The sequence below is a fragment of the Apiospora phragmitis genome (genome assembly GCF_038363925.1).
Source record: "Apiospora phragmitis strain CBS 135458 chromosome Unknown utg000005l:1.0-4161743.0:1.0-4166827.0, whole genome shotgun sequence".
In the NCBI taxonomy this organism is placed as follows: Eukaryota; Fungi; Ascomycota; class Sordariomycetes; order Amphisphaeriales; family Apiosporaceae; genus Apiospora; species Apiospora phragmitis.
The window spans coordinates 2,539,980-2,562,459 of record NW_027117403.1 but is presented as its reverse complement, the minus strand read 5'-3'; the positions used below and the strand labels follow the sequence as shown (position 1 = coordinate 2,562,459).

General features: G+C 47.2%; 8 protein-coding genes across 8 annotated transcripts; 2 read left to right on the top strand and 6 right to left on the bottom strand.

Annotated features, from left to right (window-relative positions):
* Positions 1-4,238: 4,238 nt before the first annotated feature.
* On the top strand, positions 4,239-4,484 carry PG994_004803 (uncharacterized protein; the record flags this gene model as incomplete). Its single annotated transcript, XM_066856212.1, has 1 exon — positions 4,239-4,484. One exon carries the CDS (start codon positions 4,239-4,241, stop codon positions 4,482-4,484), a length of 246 nt encoding a protein of 81 aa, XP_066718379.1.
* Positions 4,485-4,720: 236 nt separating this feature from the next.
* PG994_004802 (uncharacterized protein) lies at positions 4,721-5,927 on the bottom strand (the record flags this gene model as incomplete). Its single annotated transcript, XM_066856211.1, has 2 exons — positions 4,721-5,537; positions 5,731-5,927. 2 exons carry the CDS (start codon positions 5,925-5,927, stop codon positions 4,721-4,723), a joined length of 1,014 nt encoding a protein of 337 aa, XP_066718378.1.
* A 559-nt stretch (positions 5,928-6,486) lies between these two features.
* Positions 6,487-7,056, bottom strand: PG994_004801 (uncharacterized protein; the record flags this gene model as incomplete). Its single annotated transcript, XM_066856210.1, has 2 exons — positions 6,487-6,602; positions 6,828-7,056. 2 exons carry the CDS (start codon positions 7,054-7,056, stop codon positions 6,487-6,489), a joined length of 345 nt encoding a protein of 114 aa, XP_066718377.1.
* Positions 7,057-11,547: 4,491 nt separating this feature from the next.
* On the bottom strand, positions 11,548-12,201 carry PG994_004800 (Uracil phosphoribosyltransferase; the record flags this gene model as incomplete). Its single annotated transcript, XM_066856209.1, has 2 exons — positions 11,548-11,904; positions 12,055-12,201. 2 exons carry the CDS (start codon positions 12,199-12,201, stop codon positions 11,548-11,550), a joined length of 504 nt encoding a protein of 167 aa, XP_066718376.1.
* Positions 12,202-12,815: 614 nt separating this feature from the next.
* Positions 12,816-13,259, bottom strand: PG994_004799 (uncharacterized protein; the record flags this gene model as incomplete). Its single annotated transcript, XM_066856208.1, has 1 exon — positions 12,816-13,259. One exon carries the CDS (start codon positions 13,257-13,259, stop codon positions 12,816-12,818), a length of 444 nt encoding a protein of 147 aa, XP_066718375.1.
* Positions 13,260-16,538: 3,279 nt separating this feature from the next.
* Positions 16,539-16,997, bottom strand: PG994_004798 (uncharacterized protein; the record flags this gene model as incomplete). The annotated part of the gene is made up of 2 exons (XM_066856207.1): positions 16,539-16,672; positions 16,808-16,997. The coding sequence occupies 2 exons, from the start codon at positions 16,995-16,997 to the stop codon at positions 16,539-16,541; spliced, it is 324 nt and encodes a 107-aa protein (XP_066718374.1).
* A 2,103-nt stretch (positions 16,998-19,100) lies between these two features.
* Positions 19,101-20,194, top strand: PG994_004797 (tyrosine-protein phosphatase; the record flags this gene model as incomplete). The annotated part of the gene is made up of 4 exons (XM_066856206.1): positions 19,101-19,340; positions 19,414-19,551; positions 19,622-19,944; positions 20,044-20,194. The coding sequence occupies 4 exons, from the start codon at positions 19,101-19,103 to the stop codon at positions 20,192-20,194; spliced, it is 852 nt and encodes a 283-aa protein (XP_066718373.1).
* A 252-nt stretch (positions 20,195-20,446) lies between these two features.
* PG994_004796 (mitochondrial 37S ribosomal protein mS45) lies at positions 20,447-21,626 on the bottom strand (the record flags this gene model as incomplete). The annotated part of the gene is made up of 2 exons (XM_066856205.1): positions 20,447-20,989; positions 21,195-21,626. 2 exons carry the CDS (start codon positions 21,624-21,626, stop codon positions 20,447-20,449), a joined length of 975 nt encoding a protein of 324 aa, XP_066718372.1.
* Between the last annotated feature and the right edge of the window lie 854 nt (positions 21,627-22,480).

The following is a 22,480-nucleotide window of genomic DNA, read 5'->3' as shown; positions in this document are numbered from 1 at the left end:
TAGCGTAATTCGTATATAATAACGTAAATAACGAAACTATACGTATTTTATTATTCCTGGTAAACTATAAGTATAATTTAGAGATTATTAAATAACCCTTAAAAGGAGAGTTAGTATTAATCGCGATTATATAAGTTAAAAAATTAAAAGAATTTTAAATTATTTTATAATAAAACTTTATTTTTTTTTAAGAACGAATAAAGAAATACGCTAATAAAATAAAATTAAAAAGATTAACCTTTAAAAAGAGAAAAAAAGTTTATTTTTTATAACGTAATATTAAAATTAAACGACTTAGCGATAAATTAGATTTTAAAAAGATCGGACTATTTAAAATCGTAAAAGTTATTTTAAAAACTAATTATCGATTATTATTACTTAAAATAATACGGATACACCCTATATTTTATATTTTATTATTTAAACTAGCCTTTAAAAATCGAAATAGATTAGTACGAGTACGAAATTAAGAAGGTTATTAATAAACAAAAAAAAAAGCGAAGCTTTTAATACTTCGTTTAATAGAAAAGATACTTATTAAAAGATAATACCTAAGAATTTAAAAAATATTTAGAGAATATTTTAGAAAAGCTTTAAAAGTTTAAAGAAAAAACGAGAGCGAGAAATTAATATCCGTCTCGAACTAGTCGATTACGCTAAACGCGCCGAAATTATAGACGTTAATTACGGTTTTAGACTCGATACGTTTTTACGTTTTTAACTCGTTTAGGGAACGGAGGCTACGTTTCGTTATCTTAATATTACGAGTCATTAAGGACTCCCGTTGAACCCTAATCCGCTCTAGTCGGAGGAAAGCCTCTTAAGCCTCCCGATAAACCCGTTCTAAAGCTTTGCTAGCTTAACGAAACGAGTCGCTAGCTTTTTACTCGGTAGTACAAAGGCGACGAGACTCGTTTATAATACGAAAAATAGCCGATATGGACGTCCCCGAACCGTTACAGGATACCCTAAGGCGAACGTATTTATAATAACGATTTAAACCCTTTATTATTTTATACGCTTATTTTTAAAACGAATATAAAGAATAAAGTATAATTTTAATATTAAGCTCGTTAATAAACGTAATAAAGTTATAACGCTATTCGGTTTTTTTAGATTTAAAACGATAAAAAGATTTTTTAATACGATTAAATATTATAATAAATAACGTATTATAATTAAAATAAAAAAGGGAATTTATTAAAAACTTAACGAAACGGGAAAACTAAAGTATTTATAAAAACCTAGCGCTTTAAAAATAAAATAATTAAAAAAAGAGGATAATATTATAACCTAGCTTAATTATACGGCCTAGACTTATAAGTTAACGGTACAGAATTACGATACCCCGACCGGGCTACGATATTATTAATATTAACAAGACCGCTAGCTATACTAATATAAACTTACCTATACTTTACGATTAATTAACGCTTCGTATAAATACTCCGCGACTAGCGATAGGCCGGATAGGCTCCTAAGTAAAAAGAATAAAGGACGGAGGTCACGTAACGGATTATAAGGATTACTAGTTTAAGGGGAGTAAGCTACTGAGCCAGTAAGCCTAAAGGCTCAGGGGATCACTAACTAAATTAGGGATAAATTACTAAGCTAGAGGAATTAATAAAAGAAGGATTAGATATATAACGATAAACGTTCCTTACATATTTTATATAAATACTCTTTATTTTAATAATTAATTTAAATATTAATCTTAACCTATTAATAAAGTATATTACCTTAATAATTTTATTATAAATAACTTCGTCGTTTACACCTTACGTTATATTTATTCTTACGGCTATTACGTATTATATCGATAAGAGCGAACTTTTATCGCACGTTCAGATACTTTCTCGTATTACTAAACATAAACCCTTCGGTACATCTTACTAGGTTTCCATTTAGACCCCTGATAGCGTTCGTTACATAATACTAATTATTATTATAATTAGTCTCGTTAATTAATAAAGTCGCGATAATTAATAGGGCTTTATTAACTAGTAGGGTTTCGCTAATTAGTAGGGTTCTACTAACTAGTATAGCTAGGAATTATGCTAGGTCTTTTATATAAAGGTCCGGGGTATCGTAAGGCCGTGCCGTAAGGTGGGTTCCGGGCCGTATAGTTAGGCCAGGTCGTAATAATACGTTTATTTTCGAAACGAATATAAGAAATAAAGTATAACCTCGACGCCGAACTCGTTAATAAGCGTAATAAAATTATAACGCTATTCGGTTTTCTTAAACTTAAAATAACGAAAAAATTTCTTAATATAATTAAACACTATAATAAATAATATATTATAATAAAAATAAAAATAAAAGAACTTATTAAAAACTTAACGGTATAAAAAGATTAAGGTATTTATAAAGACTTAATATTTTAAAAATAAAATAATTAAAAAAGAAAGAATAATATTATAAGTTAGCTTAATTATACGGCCTAAACCTATTAATTAATAATATAAAATTATAATACCTTAATTAAGTTATAATATTATTAATATTAATAAAACCGCTAGTTATATTAATATAAACTCACTTATACTTCACGACTAATCGCCGCCTCGTATAAAAATACCACGATTAGCGATAAAACGAATAAATACTTAAGAAAGCGAACAACTATACGGGTTACGTAATAGATCACAGGATCACTAGTTTAAAAAAAATGAGCTACTAAGCTAATAAGCTTCGAAAGCTTAAAAAATTATTAACTAAATTAAGAATAAACTATTAAGCTAAGGAAATTAATAAAAAAAAATTTAAATATATAATAATAAACGTTCCTTATATATTTTATATAAATATTCTTTATTTTAATAATTAATTTAAATATTAATCTAACTTATTAATAAAATAAATAACTTTAATAACTCTATTATAAATATCTTTAAATTTATACACCTTAATTACCTTTATTTTTATAACTATTACATATTATATTAATAAAAATGGACTTTTATTACACGTTTAAATACTCTCTCGTATTATTAAACATAAACCCTAGTACGTTTTACTAGGTTTCTTTTAAAACTTAGATAACGTTCGTTATATTATATAGGCGTATCTTATTTATATCTTAAAGGAGGACTTCTTACCAGTGTTCTTAAAAGCGTTCCAGGCGACTTTCACCGTTTTAAATATCTAAGGAGGTTTCTAAGGGGCAGGACTTATACCGTATAATTTAAAACATGTTATTTTATAATTAAATATAAAACTACGTACGCCGACGCCTCCGGCGACCTCTTTCGGCCTATTTATACCTTAAGAATTAAAACCCTTAAATAATTTAATTATAACTTAGTCTTAAACTAAATACGTAAAAAATCGAATCGCATAATATTAAAATAACTCCTCGATATTCATTTTTATTAAACTTAATTAAATTATAAAAGGTATAATATAAATTATATACCGGCTCGCTTTTTTAAAAAATAAAGTAACTACATTATAAGAAGTAAATAAAATATTTAGCCGGCGCCGCCGTACGAAAAAAAACCGGCTATAAAATAAAAGATCACTTTATATATAAGTTAAAAAAGACTTATAGTCTTAAAAGAATATTAATAAATAGTTATAAAACGAATCGTAAAAAAGAATAGTCGTATAAAAATATTTAAGACGCGCTTATAACGCTATAAAATCTATAGAGAGCCCGGGCATAATACTCGTACTTATTAAAATAATATAAAAGCGTTTAACGAAAATAATTCTAAATTATTTTAATTAATTCTAAGCGTAATAATTAAATAAATTTATATTTTATTATACGAGGTCTTAAAAAGTGTTTAATTAAACCGTATATTTAATTAGACCGTGGACTACGTTACCTTATATTATCTAATTATAATATACTTAAGTATTCTTACCACTATTATTAGCAGCATACCCAGGAATTCCTTTAGCCCTAGATCCTCCATTCTATGTGATGCCTTATCCGGCTCATTTCTTTCCATTTCCTCTATCCTACGCATACCTGCACCAATTAAATGTAGTGATTTCGTAGCGAGGCAAAGTGGTGACGATGCATCTAAACCCAGCAAAGCAGCGACACGAAATTGTTCCGTGTTGAAAGTCTATAGCGAAAGCTGAATCAGAAAGTTCAATCATTCTGCTACGGATTCGCAAGCCCGCAATGGGTGCCAGCTTTTTACTGAATCCGTTTCCACCTCTCTCCCCTCCTTAGATAGGCGTAGAACAGCAAAGAAAAACAAAACTGAGATATCAAAGTCAAGATGATGTCCATCCGGCATCCGGGGACCATATTCTTGCGCAGCGTGCGCCGTAACGACAAACTTCAAGCGGGGTGGGAGAAGGTCGAAGGCATCGAATTGCTCTCAAGGGTGAGAAACGCTCGATCCATCGACTGCACCGTACCAAGCAATATCCCCATAAATGCTGGGGTTCCCAACGGCGTTGTCCGCCTCCCCACATACGTCAAGCCCGTCGGTGCTTTGCACAGAAAATCGAAGGGCCAGTGAACCAAGAAACGATCACACGGCCATCCAATTCTTGGTCCATCATTCCATAATTGCCTGGTATCAACAGGTCAGTTGGGGATGTCCAAGACCCCGTTGGCTTCTGTCAAGCAAGTCGCGCAAGGTAATCTCCTAATGCTTGTTGGATTTTTTTGGTTGGTTTAGTCGGAAGGGTATATATGGTGAACTTGTAGGCGCCCAACTATCTGCCCTGGCATAGGAATATAGCTGTGCAAGACTCAGCTCGTCAGCTCGACTGCGGGTGAACTCGCCCCTTCACGTCGCTTTCTCTCTTCGTCTGCTCGGATGGCACGCGCGATCTCTTCAATCTGCGCGCTATCTCCAGACGAGGCGACACGAGCCCCAATATAGCCATCATCGGTGCTTTCTAGCTCCATAGGGGTGACAGGGCCGGGGCTTCCAAGGGGTTCAAGACGAGGCTTGTTCGGTTTGGTGACACTCGTGAAACCAATGTTGCGAAGTTGTATCGCATTCAAGGCCGCCGCATTAACATTCCCACCATTGAGTGCGAGCGTCGCTTGGGCAATCATATCACGCTGATATTGTTGCAGCCTCCGTTTGGCTTCCGACTCATTCCGCGAGTGTCCCATGAAAGAAGATGTGTCTGGCCGGTACATTGGAACTTGAGTGTCTGATTTCACACTCATGGATTGAGGGTTTGGAGCTGTAGGTCGTGGATGTTGCGACCGCTTTTCTTCTTTTCGAGCCTCGTAGTTAGAAGGGTAGTACTTCCCCATTGGTAAGGGGCTGGCATGAACCCCGCTGGGAATGTACGAAGTCACTGGCGTGTTGGCGCCGCTCGAGCTCATGGCTGGTGAAGGTGCCGTCGACGCTGAATCAGGTCTCGTGAACGGCATTGGTGCAACGGCTGCTGGGGGCGCTCGACCAGTCACAGGTGCTGAGTCGGGTTGCTGTTCAGGTGATCTGGACCGCGTGCCTCGTTGGATTGACCGTTGCTTTGCTTCGGAAGCGTCTGAGTGAAAAGGATGGCTGTGATATACCCGACTCTGTTCTTCGTGGAAAGGAAAGTAGGCACTGCACATTTACCAAAAAGTCAGCGGATGAATGCAATATAAATGTCCTTGACAAATGTGTATGGCTTCATCCAATCGAAACACCACAGCGTCAACCAGTAGCAGTACCCGTCGCGGTGCAGATGAAACGGTGCAAAACTTGGACAATAGAGTTTAAGGGTGCATGATTGACAGGAAACGGGAACGGGACTTACCCAGGAGCATCACCACGAGCCGACAATGGGGCAGGTGGGGTGTAAACAGACGAGCTGCTGGAAATAATCTTCTTCGGGACAGGCAATTCAATGGCGATTGGGCGACTGCGAACTGGTTTGGGGGAGTCTAGTAATATAGACGAGTCAGTTGCAGTGTCCAAGGGTGCATCGTCTGTATTGTCGAACGGCCTTAGCATCGTTACATGACGCAAACGAACAGTTGACGGTATTTAAGGTGCGGCGGAAACAGCATGCAAAAGGTCAGGCCACTAAAGGGGGGAAACCTTGGAATCCCATGCCAGGCGGCGGACGGGGCTTGAAGAAAAGCGCGGTCCCTGGATTGGCTTTAGATGAAGAAAGTCCCCTCCTAAAAAACCTAACCCCGACCAAGACCCTGGTTCATGATGTGGGTGCCCCCCAGCCTAACGACGAAGCGAGCGAGGAGGATGATATGTATGTATGTGCTGATGGCATGGCGTGGCATGAGTAACCCCGCTGAGCCAACTAACAGTAACAAATGTAACCGCTGGGTAAAGGGCGATGCAAATGCTAGGTAAGGCAAGCAGCAAGCCAAGGCAAGGGTTTGGGTGGTATAGCGGGCAGCGGGCAGCGGGGGAGGGAGAGCGGCCTAGGTAATATCGAACCTAGCAGCAGGCGGCTCAGCTGTGCCAGTCTAGTGAGAAATACTTGTACTTCTCGGGTCCTTGGTACGCCAGATCCCAGATTCCCAAGTACAGTCTTTCCACCCATCACCGTTCAAGCCTTCCCTCTGTCGGATATCGGGCCCGGTTCGGGAGCGGATTGGACAGCTTTGCCCGCCCTCGTAGCGGCTTCGGCAAGAACGGCATGGTCGGAAAAGCCACCATACCGTTCTGGTGTCACCCTTTATTTGACGACACGAGACCGACGGCGAAATGGAGAGTAAATAGGTTTGTTTGGTTAGGCTATGGAGTGTGATTGGAATGCACGGGTCGCTTGACTCAAAATGGCAAAGTGCAGCGAACACACGACCATCCATCGAAAGCGGGCAAAGGGCAGTGTATAGTCATTTCGCATAGTCCAGGGGAATCAATAAAGGAAAGGAGAGAGACACGTACCGGGACCTTTGGGGTGCATATCGACGGGGCGGCGAGATAGGCTCGAGTTGCTTGGACCGGGAGACGGTTTGGGCGAGAAGTGGACTTCGTCGGGGTTCAAGTCGCCCGGCGACGTTGGCGCGGACGAAGCTTCGGTGCTGTTCGACAACGACCGTCCTGGCATGCCTGGACGTCGCCCCATGGCCGAAAAGTACGACGGGGGCTTGAGGGAACGACCAAAGCTCGCCATGGCTTCGGCTGGAAGGAACGGCTGCTGAGGCGGCTCTCTATTCTATATATTGGTGGTGCTGCAAACAGAAAACTGCTGTCAAGCTGGCGAGTATTGCTCTGGGAACTGAAGGTTGAGGAATGCAGTGTAAATGGGCGAGGTTCTGTTACAGGCAGTTCTGGGTGACAGCCAACGAGTATATCTAAATATAGCAAGTTCCTCCCAGATGACCCGAGGAGTAAGAGCACTTTGCCTTGCACAAAAACAGGTGTGTCAAACATCAGTGATACGATACGAGATCCGAGTATAGGAAATGATGCTGCCTGGGTTGTTTCTGTGTTGAAGGCGTGACCATGTGGGCAGGTGGGCAACAGCAGCAGCAACGACAGCGACAACCTTGCGGGTAGCCGCAGACAGCGATTAGGCCTAGTCGTATGTAATGTAGCTGCGACTGTACTGTATGGTATGGTGTACAGTAGGAGTGTGTGTGGATGAGGATGTGGATGTGGTGTACTGTAATAAGTGGAGGGCAGTAATAGATTTGACCGCACAGTCGACAGCGCTGGTTTAATGAAGGGTCTCTGCGTGCTCGAGGCAGCAATAACTCTGGTTGACGGTTGGTGTCGATGTTGCTTGCCTGCTCGATTGCCCTCTCCCAGACTCTCTTTGTGAGCAAGTAAATTGAAATATGAAATAGACAGGGCAACCCGAGAATTTCATACCGCAAGATGCCCAGGGATGCCCAGAGCTCTTGCGTGCCTTTTTGTGAGTTGAGTGATTCAGAATTCAACCTGGCTTGTCGTCGTTAGGCGCTTGTACGGCTCCACTGCATATCTGGGATTCGGGTGTGGAACTGGCTCCGCATTTGGGTGAGGGACTGCTGGGACTGGAGACCAAGAAAGGAAAGAGAACAAGAAATATCAAAGTAACCACAGTAATGCCTCGCGGCCTTTGCAGCTGCCACCTGCCCGCTGTAATGTAGGTAATTTACACACCCTGGGACAGAATCATGTAGGAACAATGCGTCGGGACATGCAAGCAGGGAGATTGCAGGCGGGCTCTGGGAACTGCCAGCTCGAGGATGCAATATACTCTCATCAAAGAAAGAGCTGCTCAATGATATGTTGAAGCTGCAATGGATAGATAACAAGCCGACTTGAGGATCTTATTCAAACTCTCCTTGGGCATTCATTTACGTAATGGACCAGACATAAATATGTACATACCCTCAGGCATAGTTTACCAAGGCCGGACTTGAGTCAAGTACATACTCTACAAACATGCATCTACCTATCTGACAGGGCTTATGGCCACGGTTTCATACAATACTGCTGTTCGTTAAATCGTTAAAGAGGCGACATTAAAAAGGATGAACTAACTGTAAGGTTACTATCTCGACGGCGAATTAGCGAGGTATTGCTTTCGCTGCGGCGATCATATCCTTCGTACGTTGCGCATTTACTCTATATGATCTAGATCTTATCGGCCGGCCGTAAATCGCACCCAAACTTCGAAATCCGTGCAGAAATTAGCACGTCGAAAGCGAGCGAGCTGAGAGGACCCCTAGAAATGAGAAGAGGAGAAGGGGGATGAGCAGTGGAACTTTGCCGTAGATACATATCACCAACTAGACTACGGAGTAACAGACCATCAAATCTCAACCACACACACACACACACATTCACACACCCACACTCTCACACTCCGGGCTCAATCCTACCCAATCGCGAACCTCTGACCCATCCATTTGGGCATACGCCCGACTCCCGCCAGCCGGCCGCTTGAAATTCCAAGAGTTGCCTCCCGCCGAGCCTCTTTTGGCGTTAGGTTTCGCTGAATGTCATCATACTCGGTCCAGGGTCCTCTGCTGATTGGTGTGAAGGCGAGATGGTTCGAGGGGTCAGCATCCCATCACCAGGTATGCATCATTGTGGGATTCGTCCAGGGCAAATTTCCTTGACTTGCCTGCAGCCTTCTGAATGATTCACGTTGTTTACCCTCGGTTCCATCAACGGTCAAAGCCAGTGTCTCCCAATTCAGCAAGGTACTGTGCTCTACACACTCGCAATTGATGATATGTGCAATGTTCCCAATGTATTTGGCTCCTACTTACTAGCTCGGCGCCTGCATATGACGAGTCACCCTCTTCAATGGGACCTGCACTCTTGATCGACCACTTCCTCAAATTGCATGCTGGGGATACCAGATACACCTACTGATACACCAGCCACATGCATGTAGAGAGCCCAGGTGAGTTTCATGGCGTTCCCCACATGGACTACGTTTCTGGCTATGCTGAAACATGTTCATAATCCGCGACAAGCATCTATCTTGGAGACGGGAAGGAAAGAGGCCGCCGGGGTTCCTTAGTCTATGTAAATCGTTTCTCGGCTATCTATCTTTGAAGATAGACTAATCGCTGAATCAATAGCATACGCCTACATACATACGTGGCTTACCAGTACGTACCTATCGCAGGTGTACAAGGGTGGAGGCAATCGTATTGATTGAAGGAGAGAGAGGAGGGAAGAGAAAAGAGCGAGACCGACAGCGCTGTTCCTTCTTCGAAGTGTTCTGAGCCAGATAGCGGTCGTTTACCGTCGGCAACTCTCATGTTGGCTGCTGGCGCTGCCCTCAGATGTCGTTCCATGTTCTCCTGAGGCACACCCACAAACTGGTCGTGGCAGCGTGGTCTCGTTGTTATTTGGGTCAGTCATGTTCATATATCGTCATACAAGAGCCGAAACCACCCCAGCCATGTCCCAGTGGCGAAATGAAAACACCCAAAACAGCAACTCCTGCAGTGCGATGCAGCTGGCAGGTTAATGTCGGATTTCATTGCCAAACCCAACTTGCCAGTAAACCAGCAGCTACGAAGCTCCCCTAATCTTTCTCGTTTTTCGTGCGAGAAGGGCGCTTCTCTCTTCCATGGTACCTCCATGATAGCCCGGCGCTGATCACGCTGATCAACGCTCGCTAGGGACTATGTACTAGCACTCTACAAGGTTAGCCCTCCGCCGAAGAAGTCGGGGGCAGCAGGGACCATCCTCTCAGAAATCCTCTTGCAGGGGGGCAAGGAGGGAGTGTGGGAATGATCGTCAATCATTCCGTGCCCAACGATGCGCAACGATGATGTAGAGTTGTCGGGAGAACTCTATCAAAAGCCCACGGAGGAGGCAAAATTTCGAAAGAAGATGGCTCTGGTGGAGGTTCTTCCGACATGTTTATTTGCTCCCTGTGGAATTGGGCAGGAGCGACGACAAGCCTTGGCAAGCAGGCTGTTTTGGCGTCGTTGTCGTTTCTTCCAGGTGGGCCAAGGCTAGGTTCAAGATGTCACCCTCCGCCGCATTTCAGATTTCCCCATGTTCAGACCCTTGCCTTTGTCTCCTCTTTCTCCCTTCTCTCGCTCTCGCGAGTCAGGCAGGTTGTCAATCTGCCAATGTGACTGTCGTTGGGCTTAGCCGGCGCGACGGATCCCCTAATGACGTCGTGAACAGCCCACGCGCGCTAGAAGGAACCCTTGGCCTTACATAGGATGGAGAAAGCGCCCCCCGTCCGCTCACGACGCCCCTGAAATGGGCAACGATCATCCCAGCATCTTCGTCTTTACTAGGCTTTCCGCCATTGCCGCCGGCCTTTTTCTTAAGCTTATGATGACCATGCATTTCATAGCACCATCTCAAATCCTCTCGCCTGTTTGATTGCGTTCGACGCAAAGCGCAAATGAGCGCAGCGCCGGGTTTCTTTAGATGATGACGATACACCGTACGTAAAATCACATGAAGTCACGCCTACATGAATAAGCACATTAGCACTACTGTAAGACATCGACAATCATCAGGTTCGTTTGATGTAGATTATCACTGTCTGGATATAGCAGCAGACTTGTATCCCGAATTAAATTTGCCCGCATGTGGGTATCTGGTTGACTCGCCCTGCGTTCATGTCCTCTATCTGTAGTCAAGCATTTGACGAACAGCCTCATCTAGTCTTTGAGTGTGTCTAGTGTGGAATCAGAGATAAATATTCCACCTTCCAGAAGGCGCAGAACATTTCACCGTTCCGCTCTCGCTACCTAGACTGAGAAGAGTTTGGACTCGTAAGATGCGCCTGATTCAAGCGCTACAGCGGACAACAGCGGATACCGAGCCGAAAAGTCGATACTGCGGTTTGTGGGTAAATCAAGATAGCGCTGACGGTATTAAATTATTATAGGGACAAAGTTCTCCTCTCATGTAATTCCCCTTCGTAGCCCTAACAGAACGCAAAACCTTCCGAGGGGGAAAAAATCAAATGGTATATGTTCGAGACTGCGTGAAACATGCCCGTCATTTTCGTGGTATCGTGTGCAAAACGCCAAATAAGCAAGTGTTGTTTGACCACGCTGCGAAGCGACATTCGCTTCCATCATTTCCAAACCATACTCGCTGGATTCCCCTTCACTCCTCCCCTTCTTCATGATTTTCCTCCCCAGACATTGTCTCTTCCAACAAGCAGATGACGTGAAATCATCTATGCCTTCCATCCCGACGAACGGACCGAGGCGCCGCGGCCCAGCTCCGCGCGGCCGGTGAAGCGGCTCTTGCGGTCCTTGTGCACCCACCAGTAGGCGGCGCCGGCGACGGTGCCGATGAACCACAGCAGCATGTTGGCGAGGTCGACCCAGACGGCGTTCTTCATGCGCTGGACGTCGCCGTTGCCCTCGACGTCCTCCTTGATGTACATGTTGCCGAACAGGCCGAAGAGGGCGACCCAGAGCACGAAGATGACGAAGCTCCAGGCGGGAACCGCGGCGAAGCGCAGGATGAAGGGGACCGAGTAAAGGATGGCCGTCAGGGCGGAGAGAGCGCCCACGACTTCGGCGAAGACCTGGAATTCAGTGTTAGTCGACGGATCTTGAATATGCAATTTTATATCAAGGGTTGATCCAGCAAGCAATGCCGCTTTCGCAGCATGGCTAAGGCCAGATGTGGTGCGATGCACTCACGAATGATTTGTTGGACCGGGAACTTGACTTACCCATTTGCCATCAGTGTATTTGCCGGCCTTGCGGGCGCGATCGAGATCGACTCCATAAAGGCCACAGACGACAAGCGCCAGGACGAACTGGAAAAAGTGCAGGATAGTGAATGCAATGTATGCGAGGGTCATTCCGAAGAAACCCATCTTGGCAAACCCGGATCGCGTATGCGCGCGTTATTAAAACAGAGATTGGCTGTTTATCCCAATATGGTGTTGTTCCTACTGTCGCATGCGAAGAATATAACGAAGCAGCCCGTCCTAGTTAAGTATGTTCTGCAGCGCTCTGGTCGTGAATGAAGGAAGGGAGAGAGAGGATGCGGGAGAGGGGACAGGGAATGATGTCGTACATTCAATTCTTGGTGGTTTTTTTCGCGCCTTCATTTAGCGGAACTTCTACTTCCATGATTCCTGGCGGCATTGTGACGTCACTGGCGCGGTTCGCGAGACCCTGTCAGCCTGTCTGGCCTTAAATTAGGGGATTCTGTTAAGCGCTTTGCATACCCGTCAGAAATTGGTGTGTTGTCGGTCTATCCACCATTTACGCTAATACTACCTATCAGGATTCAGGAATCAGGATACATCTCGAGAAATGTTGTCCGCATGGTCCGCACAGCACCGAGAGAAGGTTCCTGCTAAATAATGCTCAGTATTTCGGAAAAGTCCAAGCAAGGCGCAAGCACCTACACGCCCCCGGCATTTCATCATACGGATACCTACCTCAATCTGCCTGTCCTTGCTCAATACCTTCCTTACCTCTCTTAGCAGGTGCGCGGAGGAATGACCGGCGCCCATCGCGAGTAGTCCTTAGCCTCGAGCTCTCTGACCTTGCTCGCACTCAGCGGCTGGATCTCCCTCAGCCGAATCTTCTTGTCGCAACAGTCCCGGTCGCAGGGCTCCAGGAGCGGCACCGCCAGGTACTTCGGATGCTGGTGGCTGTGGTTCTTGTCCTTGTCCTCTCCCCGGCTGCTGCTGCTGGCAGCGCCACATGCTGACGCCGGCGGCCATGGGGTGCCCGCAGCTGTAGCAGACGACGATGCCCGTGCAATCTTTCCGGGACACTTCTTGCAGCGCCCGGAAAGCACCTGAAGGCTCATCTTGACGCTGGGGCCGCTGTTCGGCAGCTCCACCGACGGGGTCTCGACGGAACGCCGGATTTCGAAGTATCCGCAAGCGAACTCGTTCAGGAAGATCTGCCAACCCATTTTCCTAATAGGTTCGTGCTGATCTGTATCGACGAAATAATATTGTGCAGCTCCGATTTGCTGCGCTTTTCTTATCAGGTGACGTTTATTGATCTTTTAAGGGGCCATTTCAAGCGACCAGGCTTCATCCCACATTATAAGTACTGGCAGAATAGGATCGAGATACAAGGGGTTTGTTCTTCAGTGACCGAGATGGAACATACTACCGTAAGACTTCAATAAAGAACAATAACGTCGATGGCGATCTGAGTTATATTATGGTCTTTGTAGCTGAGTAACAACAAAGCTGCAGTCACTAGTGACCCCTGAGATTCCTTAAAGGCTCAAAAGTTATTTGTTTACTGGGGCACAGTCTTCCATGGTAAACTAACTCCTTCTTTTCTAGAGGATGCTTGTTGTTATCTGAGAATACATACCTGCTGAGCTCGTTCCACGACCATCCTAGATTTCATATGGAACATCCTGTTTGCCGATTTAACGGGATGCAATGTTGCTCACGCCTTGAGAAATAAGGCCAATGTACAATTGGTTTGAATCAATGTAGGACTGCCACAAATAACCCTGCCTTCGTTGGCTTCTTCGCTCAGCTTTGCTTTGGGAAAATCAACGTGGTCCCTACAGCGAGATTATGCCGGGCAAAAGGCATAGCCTACACCAGCTTTTCTTTTCTGTAGGATTGATAGCTACAGGTTGAAAGGATATACCTACCAGCGGATTTAAACCTGGCTCGTTCGCCAGAGCACCCCTATATGCCTCTGTCTCTGCCTGTATGAAGATGACGGTCGTCGCTAAATTTGTAACACACGGGCTTTACTACTTTAGAACATCTCCTGGGCCGAGGTGGCTACATGCCGTTTGTCGCTCAGAAGCTCGCTATGACTTCCTGGAGATCCCTCTCGCGGAATTGATCGTGTCGTGATAGGATTCCGTAAGCGAAGGCCGGAGACGCCGGAAAATGCAGCCTAGGGGGTATTTGTGCTGGGGCCAAAGTGCAACACCTCTTGGACGGTAAGCCCTTAAGTCTTGATCGAGCTCACCGCAGAGAGAAAGTCAGTATGGCCATCTGCTAATAGGGACGTCTGATTAAGTAATTTTTTTATCAGCATAATGCTTAAAATATGTTCGCTGGTATTGCACATGGGCACGCAGACATAGTAAGCAGTGTGCAGGCTTCATGAAGCTCGGCGACGAGCCTTATTATAACAGCCCGATCCCTCTATCCTGAAAGTCTGCTGCATTTTGGAGCTCAGGGGTTGCCGACCTTCAATGGGTTATAATATCCATGTATCTCTCCATCAGGCAAAAGCTCACCTCCATAGCTCTCTCCTGTCGTAGGGATTCCAGGGGTCAATGGTCTCGAATACTTCAATCATGGTTCGTACACTTTCCGAGGCCTTTGGACTCGTTCACGGCATCTTTAGGGGTTATCCCTCTTGCGGAGCCGCCAGAGACCCCTTCCTGAGCCTCAGCAGAAGCCGTCAGTTGACTAGCATATCTGAGAACATCCCGAGGTAGAACCGCCCGACCGTTCCATATGACCGCCCATGATGCATATTAGCAACATCTCTTGACTGGCTTGGACTTTCAGCTGTTCACCATAGGTGCAGCCAAGGACGAAGTGGTGTACGCGACTCAGCTGACCGTGGTCGTCATCATGGCAGGAGCTATCAGTCCTAGAACAGAAGACCTGACTTCCTTCTCAAATGTTCTCGTATATTCCGGACGGCGCTGAACGCGACATGAAACACTTATGTCAAGTTTTGTAAACAACGAAGCTGATTCGTCAGTCACTCCTGATGGCTGCAATCCCCAACACGGATGGGGCGAAGATGGCGCACGCCAACACCTTCCTTTCAGGCGACTGGCATAACACCAATATTAGGCTGGCGGGGTACATTAACTATGTTGAAACAGAGCCGCATGACGGAAATCGTGACGTGGACCAACACGCGCTGGCTTTCAGTCGCATCGCAGACCGTGTTTATAAGAACACCAGAGAATCCACTCGACTCGACTTTGACGTTCCTGCGTCTTCGAAGTGGTACAGCAGGTCGAAGGAGGTCCTACAGGATGGAGTAAGGAAAATGACAGACTTTCGATGCCTGGATCTTAAGGCACAACGTTGCTCGAAACCCAACATTGGTTGGGCTGGTAACCCCTCCGATGATACCAGACCTGCCAAGACACAACAACGATACGGAAGCAAAGAAACGAAAATAATGAACTTAAGACAACTATGCCTAGAGCTACACGTCCCATATGGGGGCTCCATCGGCTTTTGTTATGGTGGCGACAAGACAGAGGGCAGATGGCAGATGAAAGGACATATGGGCTCACTTGACCAGCAATGTTGGTGTCACCAACCGCGGATGATACTGGCTCATGCCAGTACAGGAGCCCATCCATGGGGCAGTCTGAAAGCAAGATGAGCTACCACCATGCCTAGTCAGACATAAAGCCTACGAGGGGCGTTACAAGGAATCAAGAGTGAAGCCTCTTTGAGGGCGAAGCCATCTCACCCCTGGCTCAGCTACCAGGCTGAGGAGGGGCATGGCCGAGTCAAATTCCAGCATATGTGATAATGGGGGCCTTCCTCTGTACTGCTCGGTCGCCCATTCGGTAGGAAGGCAGCAAGGTTGGCCAAGACGACGCAAGAACAGCACGGAAACGAGGTCATGCCGCCCTGAGCTTTGCGAAGCCCCTTGATACCGCTTCTTGAGTCTGCCCTCGAGTACGCCGGAACTGTGGAAACGTCGGTCACAAGACAGGACTATGTCCAAAGACATGCTCAGCTCTACTGCAGTATACGAAGCTATGTGAGGCAAGGCGAGGTGAAGCCATATGATAGCTCAGCCATGGTAGGCTCCCCAGAGTCAGCCAGGAGTAATCCTCAGAAAGGAAGGAGGCAAAATGGAGCATACAACCCCATTACAACACACATGCTTCCTCTCAATACCGGGTATGGTCCAGGTGTGATCCCCGTGTCCGTAACTGGAAAATCTCCTATCTGCTTTGCTACCCAATGGTATTATCGGATTCGATGAATTTTGTGGCCACTGACACAAATCACACCAAAGGATTATGGAACAACTGGCCAGTATATTATCACTATCCGGCGATTTACGCCCAATGGGGACCCATGGCTTCCAGAAATACTACAAAACAGCATCCCGCTGCGTCTCCCGCGGTGAAAAACTGGAAAATAGCCTTGTTGCGATGCTTATTGGTCTGGCAAAATCCTCCCGCGAGGCACATCGTCTAGGATTTGGACATCAGACCTCAAGAAAGTGGCCTCGCCCCGGCGTTGGACTTCTCATTCGCTTCGTCCCGGTCACGAGACTTGCCAGAGCCACATAGCAGTGCAGTCATTGAAACTTCGGTGTGTCCTCCCCGAGTACAAGTCGACTTTGGGCCTTGAGACGCTGCAGTATAAGTTCGGGAATATCCATCAAAAAAGCAGTATCAAGATCAGGAAGACAGACAGAATAAGGGAGGCACTCATCTGATAACTTGCAATAACCCAACTTCACGACATCGACCAAGCGTACTCAGCACTATATCCATTAAGTCATCTTCAAAATGACTGGCCGCAAGAGTAGCAGCAGCAAACACCATGACAGCAAGAAGCATACCAAGGATGTTCACATCGGATCGAAGGGCAAGAGTACTTCTTCGACGACCCAGAACCAGATTCTCCGCTGGAATTGTGTAAGTGATGAGAAGAAGTCCTGGTGCCATGTTGCTAACCCAGTCGCAGTCAAAATGTGGTGGTGGAAACAACTCTGTCGCGCTGGACGCCTATTGTCCTTTCTGTCAACGGCCTCGCGGCCTCAACGACGGGACCTACTCGGGATAGTGTAAGTACCAGGCTGGCTGGCTCTCAACCTGACAATGAAATATTACTAATACATGAGGTAGCTCAGGATTAGGGAGACGGCGCCAGTGTCGTGGCACAGCCCATCATAGGAGGAGTCCGCACTAGGCACAACCCATCTGACTGGAGGAAGACCGTGTAGAGTGTCTGTATCGCCGCGGTACGAGATGATGAAGGCAGTATACGATCAGAAGAGGCGCAGTGGAAGGGTTTCTAAATCATCGGGTTGGAAAATAATTTAGGAATCCATTTTTTTTCTCCTTTGGAAAGCACGGGGCAGGCTACTCAATCTCCTTTATACCACCAGCTTATCACCTTAGATGTTCGGCTCCGGAGCCAGAATACCCTACATTTCATCATTTTTACACGCATACACACTTCAATTGCTAGGCAACTCTGTCTGAAGCATCCGCCTTGCCCCCCATGTTAGGAATACTTATGCGGTGGTACTCTGCGAGAGGGCAGGGAAAACTGCATTTGCATTGCAGATCCAGTTCTGCAAGCGAGACATATAAGATCGCCGGAAGCCAGAGCCGCATGGAGGCGGTGTGGAATACCTACGCCCGTGGTCAGGCTTGCGAAGAGGAAAAAGACAGCAATGAGCCTCATCACAGTCTCAATGACTGGACTGGGCGAAATCGTAAGGCTCGCAAGGTCTTGCACCCGGCGTCCCAGGCGTACGGTGCGCGCACCAGAGGCTAGCCCAGTGGTACCTCGTTATGGGGCTCCAAGGCTACCAGAATCGTCGAACAGAACGCCTTGAGACTTCCCGCGTCCACGCCACCGCCTAGCAGCAGGCACACATGGAAGGGTTTGGAGGCTGCCCGGGCTTTCTGCAATACACTGCCGTTGAAGCTGAGCTGGCAAAGCAAACTAGCCCCCACTGCCATAGGCAGCAGAAGTAGCATTCGTTCGGTGAGGAAAGAGGGCATAATCGGCGGAAAGGGAAATGACTTGTGCAGACGGGCTATGTCAAGGATATGTTTCTTGGTGGGCGGCAAGTGGGAAGTAGAAAAACAGTGCTCAAGTCGAGGTGTGAAGTTGGGTTTAGGAACCCATGACTCGGAGAGCATGGTAGAGGAGGCTACAAGGTGTCAGCCAGTCACTCACTGCATTTGGCCTCGAGTTTCACCCACAGGACAGCGCCAGAATAGAAACGGAGCAAGACTGTATGCAAGCAAGTCCAAAAAGGGAACCATACGGCTTACATTGAGACCAATTGGCCTCGCGGGACGGGAAAGGCTTGAGTCGACTCTTGCAATGGCTGTTGGGTTAGGTAGAGGAAGTGCGGCAAGCGGGTTGCCAGAGAGGGGCTGGAATGAGAATGAGGTGAGCAGCGGGGTCACTCTACGGATTATCTGGTGATCAACTGCAGCCAAGGGGTGGCTTGCTTGGCTTAGTATATTTTATACAATGAATGCACTGCTCAGGAACTCATAACATATATGGTATGACCTGGGCCTGCGAAGCCTGCCCGCAGTCGTGTAATGTGCTACATCGACGTCTACCTAACGCAGGCACAGGTCTCGTCTTTTCCAACAACCCGACCATTGACCATAGAATTGCAAACTCCTTCAATCGGCTCCACCATGTGTATCCGTACACTGAATGGACTAAGTGCTGAACTTGCACATGTCTTCCAATCATCCGGTCCCCTCCCCTGACAATTATGCGTACATGTACTCCGTATTGATTCACCATGTACAGCTGCTGTGCCGCAGTTAGAGCGCCTGACTTCATAAAACAAACGATCGGCTCGGGCCTACCCCCGATGTCGCCCATAAGTCCGTTCCTATTCCCTGAACACAGCTAACCTGCTTACCCAACCTGTATATTTTCGAACGTTGTGATTTCGGCGAACCCAAGGAGTCTCTAGTTCTCACCAACAGCCAGCCTGCTGCCCATTCATTACCCGCTTTATACCTGCCTTACCTGTCACTTTGTAGTAGTAGTAGTACTTCGTCACAATGGCGGCAACGGCCCAAGAAGAACTGCCGCCGCCCTTCATCAACATCCCGGGGCTCCCGAACTTCCGGGACCTAGGCGGCGTGCCACACCCCATCCCATCGCAGCCCGGGAAAACCATCAAGCGCGGCGTAGTCTTCCGGTCTTCCGAGCCCTCGAAAGTGACCGATGAAGGGGTCCAGCAACTTCGGGATCTCGGCATCAAGAAGGTCTATGACCTGCGGTCCCTCGACGAGATCAAGGTGGGTTGTGCCCCCGTGACGTGTGGACGGGTATAAGCAATTTTGGTATGCTAATTCCCCATCGACGATATAGAAGGACGCAGAGGGCGGGCAGCGGCAGGTGAAGGAGTGGGAAGGCGCTGAAAGGGTCTTCGCCCCCGTATGGAGAGACCAGGATTCCTCGCCGACGGCGCTGGCGCTGCGCTTCAAGCAGTATAGCGACGAGTCCGATGTAGGTGAAGAAGATCTTGGTTCGCCCAGCTGCCTCGATGCGCCCTAGCTAACCGGACCGTCTCTCAAAGCGAGGCTTTCTGGAAGCCTACAAAAACATCCTTCTCGCGGCCAGCAGCAACGACAAGCCGTATGAGAAGATACTGACCCACCTCTCTTCCTCGGACAACCCGTCACCGATATTGATGCACTGCACGGCGGGCAAAGACCGGACGGGCGTGCTTTGCGCGTTCATTCTCTCTCTCTGCGGCGTCGACGACGAGACTGTCGTTGCCGAGTACCATCTCACCGACACCGGCTTAAAGTCGCGGCACGAGGAGCTCATGGACTTCTTGTTGCGAGATCAAGCGATGGCGAATAACCGTGCTGGCGCCTGGCGTATGATTAGTGCTAAGTGAGTGTGTCTGCGACGGCATCTTTCAGCCGCCTCAAAAGAGTGGCCCTCCTATTTGCAGCTGCAGTCTGAATTTGGTTGACTGACTCGCGCGAATAGTCCACGGAATATGCAGGTACACCTCAATTGGATACGGGAAAACTACGGCTCAGTAGAGAAGTGCGTTGTCGACTTGGGCCTCATCACACCAGAAGGCATTGAGCAACTTAGAAAGAACTTGGTCGTGGACAAGGCTGCCCACAGTTCGTAGTTGGAGTTTGGGTGTTTTATTCTGATTTCTTTAAGGTCCCGTCGCACCCATAGATGTGGCTGGACTTGGTGTTTGTACAAAGGCAGGGTACATAGACCCTAGTATACCCTTTCTCGGTTATAGATGCAAAGACGTGTAGCAACGCCATCCATGCCCGCCCACGCTTGGTATCTACACCCCAGAACTCCAATATACAGCTCGTACAGGCTTGCGCTATATGATACAACAAATGGTGACTGACACCTAATTTCTTTAAGGAACGCTGGTGGGGATCTTGACCAGACCCTTCTTCCGGTCGTAATGCGGCATACCGTACTTCCAGCCTACCACATTCGGGGCGCGACCGTCCTTGCCAACCAACTCCGAATCAACCTCCTTGAATCGGAACTCGAAACGCGACGTCTTGACTTTCTTAGTAGCTTGCTCCTCATCCATGGCCTTCCTCCTTTGCTTTTCAGCAGCCTGACGCTCGGATTGTTCTGCAGCACTGATGAAGCGAGCCCTGGCCTCATCAGGGGACATGTCCCGAAGCAGGTCTCTCTCCATCCGAATCAACTCGGGATGGGGCACTCGCTTATCCGCTGACAACATCTTCGCATGGAAAGCCTTGGCAGCATCCTCTCGGGTGAACTGTCTTGACTCAGCCGTAGGCCAGAAGAGTTGTTTCTGAGTAGCCGTATGGATATGTATCTCGTTAATGGCCTCAAGAGGACGATTCTCCACTCCGGGTTTGAAGGTCTTGAGCGGAAGCATATTCAGAATAGCCTTGGAGTAAGATGTTGCTAATCGTTTCCCCTAATTCAAAAAGTTCTGCGTTAGCATTGAGGCCAAGAGAAGGTAGCGTGTGTTTTGAATAGATCAAGGCCATGAGTTGAGATCAGAGAGGCTCGCAACAGATTGTAACCATGTATATGTGTCTTAAAGACTAATCGAATTTTTGTTGGATATCATCATGGAAGTGAGGCCGTGTAGGAAAGGATTGCAAATATGGGAGACGAACCTTTGATATCCAATCCTTTTCCACCTCCTTTAACCGCACAATGGCAGCGACCCTGGCCAGATCGACGCCGAGCTCAGCCGAGACGGCCTTGAGAGTTTCGCCTTTCTTCATGACCTTCTCCCAAATCAACTCGCGCGCCTGTTCGTCTAGTACACGGTCGCTTCGGAACTGAGGGTTCAAGGGGAAGGGTGTGTTCGATGCCAGATAGTTGGGGCCACCTTCGGGGTTGGGGTGACGGTACTTGGCCCCTCTAGTTTTTAGCCACATCATGAAGTCACGACGCAGAATCGTACTGCGTTCTCGACTCGGTGTTGTAGAGAAGCCAGCTCTACAGCTGGGCAGACATTGCGATGTGCATGGCGATACAAAGCTGCTGCGCACCAGCGCCGAGGCCGAAGAGGCACTCGGCTTGGTGGGAATCCTCGGCGGCATGACAGTGCCTGAGTAGAAACCAGATCAACTGCCAACCGATCCGGGCCCAAGGGACAGAAAAAGAATTTTTCAAGTTGGTTTTGCAAGGGAATGGCCGAGTTTTGTATCAAAAAAGCTAATCGGAGAGCGGCCAGTCGTTTTGGAAAATTGTTCTGGAAGATCCACCTCGGATAAACGTTTTTGAGTGAATATTTGCAGGTACCTGATTCAAGTGTCGTTCAGCGGCCCGCTATGCCCGCTATGCGAAGGGAGTTTCCTGGTCTAAAAAAAGAGGCAGAGGTACAGTATCAATTGGTAGTTTCTACCCTATGACTTCATCAAATTGACAGCAGTTCTTGGGACATGGAATAAAAGTAGAATTTCGTAGGGCTGTCTGTCCACTGGGGCACTTCTCGGGACTTTTCTTAGGTACAGTATCTACGGAGTACGTACAGATCAGATCATGTATCTACACAATAATGTATGCAATGTAGAGTCCCCTCGCCGAAGAAATGTGCAATTGCTTGTTACGGCCACGGCTGCATAATTCCATGCTGCGTCTCCCTGTGATCGGAAGAGCTGTGAGAGATCGAGCTTATGCCCCGAGCTTGTCGAGAGGTGGCCACTCTGCCACTATGGGAGGTGGACTGGTGGGGTCGACTAAAGATTTGACAACCAATATGCAGGGGTCTTAGCAGCAAGACCATCGTCTGTCGACTTTCCATGCCTGAACAGGCCCAAGCAATACCTGTCTTGCTGTGTAGTTAGTTATTGAGTCGACGCCTTGCCTTGCCTTCGTCGTGAGCCATGCTGATAACTCATGAGCGATGAGAGAAGGCATGACTGGGCATACGTGCGCGGTCTTGGAAATAGAA